General features: G+C 32.7%; 1 protein-coding gene across 2 annotated transcripts; it reads left to right on the forward strand.

Moving 5' to 3' along the window:
* Window positions 1-2,448: 2,448 nt before the first annotated feature.
* LOC133798573 (uncharacterized) lies at window positions 2,449-5,482 on the forward strand. Of its 2 annotated transcripts, none has more exons than XM_062236942.1 (8): window positions 2,449-2,669; window positions 2,772-2,991; window positions 3,192-3,597; window positions 3,727-3,864; window positions 3,953-4,112; window positions 4,277-4,430; window positions 4,536-4,679; window positions 5,066-5,482. In XM_062236942.1, exons 1-8 carry the CDS (start codon window positions 2,533-2,535, stop codon window positions 5,258-5,260), a joined length of 1,554 nt encoding a protein of 517 aa, XP_062092926.1. In that variant the 5' UTR covers window positions 2,449-2,532; the 3' UTR covers window positions 5,261-5,482. The 2 variants fall into 2 exon arrangements, with proteins under 2 accessions (XP_062092926.1, XP_062092928.1); XM_062236944.1 differs by having other exon boundaries at window positions 4,539-4,679.
* The last annotated feature ends 3,889 nt before the right edge of the window (window positions 5,483-9,371 follow it).

Raw genomic sequence — 9,371 nt, forward strand, 5'->3', positions numbered from 1 at the left:
AGTGAAATGTACATAACCAGCTGCTCAGCCGCTACGGTTGAGGTTTAGACAGGGACGCAAGACCCAGAGATTGTCCATTTTGCCTTAGTATGGCTAACCTTTGCTTATGTATCTTTGAGAGTTTGTAAATTAACTTTTAACTCTATTTCTTTTGGGATCCCGTGTATGTAACAGTTTAATCATGTAAAATGAGTCTTTTGTGACCAAAACCTTTTTCACCCTAGCTCTTACATGTTTAATGACACGTTTTTGAAATAATGACTTGATTAGCGAATCTTGCACCTTCATAAGTACACAGTGTAGCGGTCTTGGCTATCCAGGGCGTTACAGTTTATATGAAACTTCCTCCTGGTTTACTGACTTCTATTTCCTCTAATGCAGGATCTCATCTTGTTTGCAAATTGCACAAATCTATTTATGGACTTTGACAGTCTTCTAGGCATTGCTACACAAAGCTCTCCACTTCCCTCACTCAAGATGGTTTCCACCAATGCAAAGCTGATTACACTCTTTTTACCAGAGGCCAAGGAGATCATTTCATTGCCCTCCTTGTCTATGTGGATGATATCATTATCATTGGACCTAATCTATCCATCTTAAAGCAGCTACAACATTCATTACACTCTCAATTCAAACTCAAGACACTCGGCCCTCTCAAGTACTTTCTAGGCTTTGAAATTGCCCGCTCTTCTACAGGCTTGTTTCTTCACAACAGCAATATACTTTGCAGCTACTATAAGACACTGGCTATTTAGGAAGCAAACCAACGGCTACACCTATGGATCCACGTCTCAAACTCAACACCACATCAGGCACTCCTTTAGAAGATCCCTCTCAATACAAAAGACTCATTGGTCGTCTACTGTACTTAACTCTATCTAGACCTGATATCACATACTCAGTCCACGCTGTTAGCCATTACATGTCCGCACCACGTACTCCCCATCTTCAAGCTGTTCATCACTTGCTGAGATATCTCAAGGGAAAACCGGGACAAGGTCTCCTCTATCCCGCTTCTTCTTCACTCGCACTAAAAGCTTTTTCAGACTTAGATTGGGCTTCTTGTCCAACCACTCGTCGTTCAACAACTGGATTCTGTGTTTTTTTAGGAGAATGCTTAATCTCTCGGCGATCAAAGAAGCAGCCCACAATATCTAGAAGTTCTACCAAAGCAGAATATAGAGCATTGGCAGCTACAACAAGTGAAGTCACATGGCTACAATACTTATTACAAGCATTCAAAGTGGACCATACCTCCCCAACCTTTATCTATTGCGACAACAACTCAGCTGTCCACATTGCCAATAATCCAACATTTCACGAGCGTACCAAACACATCGAGTTGGATTGGCATTTTATTAGAGACAAAATCCGCTCTTGAGCCATACGACTTATCTCAGTTAGTAGCAAACACCAATTAGCTGATGCATTCACAAAGGCTCTGCCCTCCGCAGCTCTTGATTCTCACATTTCTAAGATGACTGTGCATGACATACACTGTCCATCTTGAGAGGAGGCTATTAGGAATCTTAGTTCTATTGTATTTGCTATTCTATTACACAAGTTAACTTCTTTAACTGTTATTTCCCTTTCTTGTAATTAGTTTATAATCAGTTTAGGATTAGTTAATTTGTTAGTTATTAGGCTATTACCTTTCTTGATTTTATTTCCTCTCTTTTCCTATATATACTCCTACTTCCCTCTTTTGTAACATATGAATTTCAGATCAATATAATTCTTTTTTGTTTCTCTTTTTCTTACGCAATATTAAGGATCTGGGTTCTCTAAAACAAATGTTTTTATGATCTATACATAGACAAATAAATCGTTGTTTTGTTGAAAGTATTGTAGAAAACATTGCTCTAAGCTTCTACTTTCTTGTAATATGATCCCTTACTAAAATAGAGTAGATTATGTAGTTGATAACTATTATATAACAAGAATAGGATTGCAAAGTCTTTGGCGCTAGGCAGAGGATTGGTAGTGGAAGGAGATTTGCGCCAAGCTACATAGAAAGTGGGAACGGGAGACAGAGAGAAAGATTGAAAAAATAATATAAAAGATCTTTTGAGGATGAACAGTAGTAGCTAAATGTGCGTAGCTACAGTAGTTGAAGGTAAAAGATATGTAAAATAAAGCAGCTGGAGTGGTATTTTAACAACACTATCGTATATTTTACATTTATAATTTTATATCACCTGATGTGAATGCTCTAATATGAGTTTTTCTCCATTTATTGACCCTTCATTCATTAATTGCCGTTTAAATTGTACATAAGTCATAAATTTAGAAAAAAGCATTATGATATTGGGTATTTGTTTCAATTCAAACATGCTAAATAAATGAGAACTAGCTACAAGATGCATTAAAATATCTCCATGTGGTCCCCCATCCTTTTTAGTATATATATTTTACTTATTCATAAAATATATCAACCAATCGTAATCTGATCAGAGCCCCATTTCCAATATCGTTGGAGAGTTAAATAAAAAAAATTGAATTTACATTCCACTTGTTTCCCAAAACTCTCTCATGGAATCTCATTTGTTGGCTTCAACATCAACCTATTTGCAGAAAACCAAATGGCAAAGGTGGCAAAGGCATACAAGCATTACAAACCGGTCATTGGTTCATCAAAAGAGGACAAGAGACTTCATCAAATTCAGGAGGTATGACAACATAAAAATCCCATGTTTCTTAACTCTCTCTTTGTAAAATTCAAATGGTTTACTAATAAAAAAGCTCTTCTATTTCTTCTTCACATTTGGCAGCATTAAGTACCGTTCTTGGTACTGCCACCATCAGCAGCAGCAACAGAAGAAGAATAAGTCAGTGCTTCCTAAAGCTTCCACAGAAAAGGCAGAGACTGATCTTGTAGATGGTGAAGTTTCTGATGAGAAAAAGGGAACTATTGCAGGAGCAGTTGCTTTGATCATCGGCACCAGTATAGGATCTGGTATTCTGGCACTCCCTCAGAAAGCCTCACCAGCTGTAAACAGCCCCCTTCTCTGTATTGTTTCATTGATTTTTAGTTCTCAAAAAGTTATAAGGAAATAAGAAAGTTATAAAGTTTGGAACATTTTCCTAGATAGAAAACTACTTTTTATACAAAAGATGATGACTTGCTTTAAATGGACTGCTTTTGAAGCCGTTTTCTTGATTTTAAGGTTTTGTTTTTTCATTGTTTTTAGGGATTGGTTCCTAGTTCTATATCTCTGTTAGTATGTTGGGTATTTCTTCTCATCGAAGCTCTTTTGCTGGTTGAAATCAACGTGGGACTAAGGACGAAGAAGGGGAAAAAACAAGAAGATGAAAAAGAAAAGATTTCTGAGTTGGAGGTTATTTCCTTAAGGACTATGGCCCAAGAGACTTTGGGATGCTGGGGTGGAACTCTGGCCACTATTACCTACGTTTTCTTGGGCTATACTTCCATGGTTACTTACAGTTCAATGTCGGGGGTGATTCTCTTTCGTTTATTCAACCTTCCAGCTCCTATATCAGGCTTCTTTTTCACTATGCTTTTCACTATTCTCATCTCCCTTGGCGGGACTCAAACAACTGATAAAGTTAACCAATTGCTCACTGTTTCCATGATAGGTACTAAATACATTTCGACTATGTTTTATTTGTACCGAAGTTGTGAAGTGTCTTAGATCTTTCTAGTAGTCTTTATCAGTGGTGCCAAAGTTTACTCAAATAATGGAGGAAAAAACTAATGATGAGCAGGTTTACTAGTTGGGATAGAGGTTGTAGCTGTTGTGTTTGGAGACTGGTCAGGGCTTGGGGGAAGTGGAGACTGGGGTAAAGTTCCTGCGGCACTACCTGTGATAATCTTTTCTTTGGTCTATCATGATCTTGCACCGGGTAAGGAAGAGAATTCTTTAAGAAATCAAATTTGGTATTGGTGAAACAATGAATGTGATAAATCTGACATGATTTTTTAAGTTTGCAGTTCTATGTGCTTATTTAGGGAATGATCTTACTCGACTACGGATTTCGGTTTTTCTTGGTAGTCTTGTTCCATTGATAGCACTTGTTGTTTGGGATGGCATTGCCCTTGGCCTCTCTTCCAGCTCTGACCAAATCATTGACCCTGTCGAATTACTTATGAGGTAATCCAACCACAGCTAATTCTGCAATTCCATACAGTCTACTCATGTATTATGTAGTTACCAATCTAGTCTTCTTAAAGAAAGCATGAAATTGTAACTTTCCAAGGCACAAAATTTCTGTTACTGCTAGATGATAAATATTGCCTACTTTGGCCTTGGTTCAGTGTGAGATGGAATGGTGTTTCATACATGGTGGAAGCTTTCTCTCTCCTCGCAATTGGAACGTCATTAATCGGCACTTTTCTGGGATTCTCGGAGTTTTATAAGGAGCAACTAGCTAAAATATCTTGGAAATCTGCTTCAACATCAATGATGCAAGTAAAAGTCTCCCCCTTGAACTCTTGAAGAGTGGCATTTGTTCAACCTTGTTTTAAGAGGATATAAATCACAACTTAAATGACTGACATTCATCTTTGAGTAAAGCAGAAAAGATACATGTCTCTTGAGGTGGGAAAATGGTGGGAAAAGAATAAGATCAGCTTTGCGGCAATGACAATGGTTGTTGCTCCAACCGTTTTTGTGTCATCCACGGTTCCTGATGCATTTGATGCTGCCACAGATATTGCTGTAAGTAGAAGGATTTATACACCTAATAATAGATCAACCATTTAAATTAAAATGTAATTATGCAAAGAATGAATTAAATTTGGCCTACTTTCCAACACAATACATATAAGATTGTCTGCTTTCAGACTACCAAATTTTCATTGCCCCACGTTCCCCAAATCATTTATATAAACATATACATTCTAGTAAAATTTGGGAGGACAGTAATATAGGATTCGAGCCTTGCTAATTCACAATCTCCACTCATTTAATCGTCAATTATTTGTATTCTTCTGGTATAGATAGTGTATAGAACATAGTTGTTAGATAAACATCCCAAGGTATTTGAAGTAATCTTTATAAAGCCTTGCTTTTTATATGAATTTGACTTTATCACTATAAAATAGGGAGGGTACTGCATGGCAATGCTATATGGAGTTCTCCCACCGGCAATGGCCTGGGCAATGCACAACAGAGAGCACGAGTCTTCTGAGCAGAAGGCATTAACAAAAGCAAAGCCTGTACTTATTGGGGTAGGACTATTTGCTTGTGGAATAGTTGCGGAGCAAATTCTACAGCATATCCTTATACTGTATTCCTAATTTGCTTAATCTGTTTCGGCTGATGTGCTTGCTTAATTTAAACCATTAGAAACATGTTGCAACCACTCATTTTGCAGGTTTATTTGAGATATATTCCTTAGAGTAGAATTCTCTGTGATTAATGATTGGTTTCTCGAATTTTCTTGTATTTGCTAGTGTTTCAATAATCTTCATGTAACTACTAGTCTCTTGAATACTCTTGAATTTTCTAGAATTCTTATTTATTAGTTGGCATATAGGAGTTATCTAGAATAATATAATTGCTAGTCATTCAAGGATGTTGCTATTCACGCACCATTTTTTTTCTTCTCATTTTCTTTTTAATTACACGCCCCATAAGATTTAAAATTATAAAAATTTCTTTTCACACCTTCTAAAATTTTCAATAATTACAAAATTACCGTTTAAGAATAATTATTAAAAGAATATTTCTTTCTCCACCCTTCTACATCATTGATTATTAATTTTCTCATCTAATATATAATTATTTAATATTCTCTTTTTTTAATAAACTTATTTAATATTCTCTAATGTTCTCAAAAAATGTATATATAATTATTTGTATTTTTAGCTATAATAATAATAATAATAATAATACATTAATCATAACAAGATAAATAATAATAATCATAATATACAATAGTCCAAACATAAAAATCATACTTAATATATACATATATATTTTACAGATGAATTAAAAAAAAGTCTCAAAGAATACCATATATCTTTATATATTATAAATGTGTATTTAATAAAAATGGTTGTTTTTCATTAGATTTAATACATTTTTTATAACACAATTAATTTTAAAGTCATCTAAATGTGGTAAATAAAAATTAAAAAAGTAATAAAATCATTTAAATAAGATAAATAAATTGAAAATAAATTACTTATTTTTTATTGTTCTAGCCATTAATTAAATAATATACATTTATATATAATATTTTGTTGCCTTAAAATTTTTTTAAATTAAAAAATTAAAATTTGATCAAATAAACTTTCTAAATCCATAGTTTCAATTTAGAATTTTTTTTTCATATTTTATTATTGATTAGTGCATATTTATACACTCATTCTTATCTTTTAAACTATAAATTATTGTAATTTCCTTAAGTTTTGATGTATTCTCTTGAGTGTGCAGAAGTATGTGTAAATGATGGTTTTATAATGAATTTGGACCACATTGGACATAATTGAGTGGAGTCATGAGTTGAGCTGAAAAGTCAAGTCTATTAGAAATTTTCACGAGAGGCGCCATTATGCTGGGTTGCAGGCACCATTGCGCATGATGCAGGTTGGCAGAAATAAAAGTCTCCATCTCGCGAGCCTTGAGTCAGAACGTCAGGTGTCATTGCGCTTGGATTGTAGGTGCCATTGCACCTTGAGCGCAGATTACAATTTTTATTTAATTTTAAATGAAATTTTCGAGGTAATTTCTAGGGGATATATTTATGAACTTAGGGTTTCGTCAAAGGGACTTTTGGACGTTTTAGAGGCAGAAAATACTTTGGAGAACAAGGAGAAGAAGAATTCAAGCCAAATTTGACGGCTAATCTAGTTTTCTTCTTTTACTTTTCTTTTTAGTTTAATTAGTTATGAATATGAATGTTATTGGTTTAATGTTTGTGATAATGAACTAAATATATTTTCTAGAGTATGGATGGAACTATTTTAAGTTATTGAATTAAAGTTTTGATATTATTCCCATGAAATTTCTCTAATTTGTTCATGCATTCTTTTGTTTAATTTTATCTTTTTAATGCTTGATCACCATTGAATTGAACTAAAATTTAAGAATTTACACTTGAGAGAAGTAATCTTAAATTAGACCTGGAATTGTATGACAAAGCAAAAGTGTGACATTATGAGATTCCATGATTTCTCTGAGTTTCATTAAAAGAGTCATATTGCTTAATGAATACTTGTTTAATTAATATTTGTTGGTATTAAATGATCAAATCAAAGGTGTTGAGCAGAATATATGAACTCATTTTAATAAATATTAATACCAGCCAAGAACATATACATATATAAACATTAAATCACATACAAAATAGATCAATGATTATCTCTTGTAGCCAATCAAATGTCATTGAATCTTTTTGTATAAAATCAACGATCTTCCTATCCAGTAATATTAAAGGTCACACATTGATCTTCTAGACCAATTCTCAAACACACAAGGATGTGTGTGGACACGTAGGATTCAAAATGTTGATTTATGTGACTCTTTAGATGTACTCAACATATGAGATCTAGAGAGGGTTTGACTGAGAGAAGAAGTTTAGAATAGTTTTCATGTTTAAAGAAAACTATCGCTTTTAAGAGAGAGTCTATATTTTTAATTTCATAAAAATAATAAGAGCTTCCTCTCAAAGTCACCTACTATCAGACTTATATAAAATTATTTAATCTAATTAAATAATCCTTAATTTATTGAAACTAAAATTCAAATTAAAATTGATATGATATTTATATTTAATTATTTATTTAAATCATATTTAAAAAATAATAATTAAATAACTGATTAAATTAATTTATTTAAAAATAAAAATTCAAATCCTCGGGATAAAAATCCCCGAGTTAGGCGCTACACACTGTGTTCTACAGTGTGTCGCCCAACCCTATTAGGGTTTACCTAATTTTCTCAATTGTTTGTTTAATCAACTTTTAAGACAATATATTTATCCCAACATAAATATCAGTTAGTTCAAAATTAACTTTATCTTAAAATATCAGTTTTAAATTAAATAAATAAATATCATATTTTAAATAAAATATTTATTATTCTCTCTCTTTATATTAATCCAAACAATATTAATATTAATATTAACCTATAGTTTTTCAAAATAAAAACTATATAGTTAAATAATTAATTAATTCACAATTAATAAATTACCCATAATTATCACATAATTATGTCCTTGCCCTGAAAAATTAATTCCTCTGCAATTTAGTCATTCTCTCTACAAATCTTTCTTTTGTCATCATTTCCCTTGACAGTGTAGGACAGAGGTGATATAGGGACTATAAACCTATAATACGAAGCTCCAATAAACCAGATTATTAATAAAACTCTTTAATCTAATAATCTTATTTATTAACTCCATGATTACTCCACTATAAATATAGAATTGCACTCTAAGTATTTATAGAATTATATTTGCATAGTTTTCTCTTGTAGTCCATTGATATAATCAATATATGTAGTTCTGTCCTCCATTATTGGTTTGTTAATTAGAGCTGGTCAAAATTACCATTTTACCTTTCTAATTATCTCTTGATCTTTAAGTACCATTAATTCACTAGCGAATAATTAATCTATAATCTAATTATAGATTTAAGCTCAATAACTATTCAATTCCAGAATTAACCCTTAAGGGAACTAATATTCGACCCATTAGGAAATCATGGATTCCAATATTATAATCCATGTTCCCAGCCATCTATGATATTGAATCTCCAAAACAAAAGTCATGAGCCTCATTATTATACCTCGCAACCTCGAGGCCATATTCGAGGATGAGGAAAAGTGACTAGAAAAGCAAAATACAACTAGACTACATGCCAATTAAGTATTTTTTTTCAAATGCATGGTAAAAGTAAAGTTCGACCTTGACAATAACGAAGTCGAACATTAATATTTTGAATAAATTATGCATGAATGCATTGAAATTAGAACTTAAATCCAATATGTTGGGTTTTATGCCCTTATAAAACCATGTCGGACATGTAGCACGATTTCATATTATCAATAAAAGTAGTAGAAATCATTTAGTTTGACAACTGTGTTGCTTGCTTGTTTTATTACATGATTATTGAAATAATACAAACATTTATAAAATCCTGAACATATGGATAGTTACAATTATAGTGACTAGGTCATAGTGGATTATAGTTGTAATTATATGTTCAAAAGAACGAGTCCTAAGATTAGATCAGTGCATTGGATTTTCACTGATTAGGCAATCTACGATATGATCTACTTACACATTCAGGGTGTGATGTCTTGTCCAAGGCATCGACCAAGTAGATAAGATCGGATGTATTTAGTTACATCGGACTAGGACCGATATTGATTATTGATTGATAAATAAGTATCGTTGTTATC

This window comes from Humulus lupulus, chromosome 8, assembly GCF_963169125.1.
Source record: "Humulus lupulus chromosome 8, drHumLupu1.1, whole genome shotgun sequence".
Taxonomy (NCBI): domain Eukaryota; kingdom Viridiplantae; phylum Streptophyta; class Magnoliopsida; order Rosales; family Cannabaceae; genus Humulus; species Humulus lupulus.

Bases quoted from the DNA above. Each gene is read 5' to 3' on its own strand.
- LOC133798573 (XM_062236942.1), top strand. From the start codon at position 2,533: ATGGAATCTCATTTGTTGGCTTCAACATCAACCTATTTGCAGAAAACC. The intron at 2,992-3,191 runs GTAAACAGCCCC...CATTGTTTTTAG, and splicing joins CTCAGAAAGCCTCACCAGCT to GGATTGGTTCCTAGTTCTAT. The intron at 3,865-3,952 runs GTAAGGAAGAGA...TTAAGTTTGCAG, and splicing joins CTATCATGATCTTGCACCGG to TTCTATGTGCTTATTTAGGG.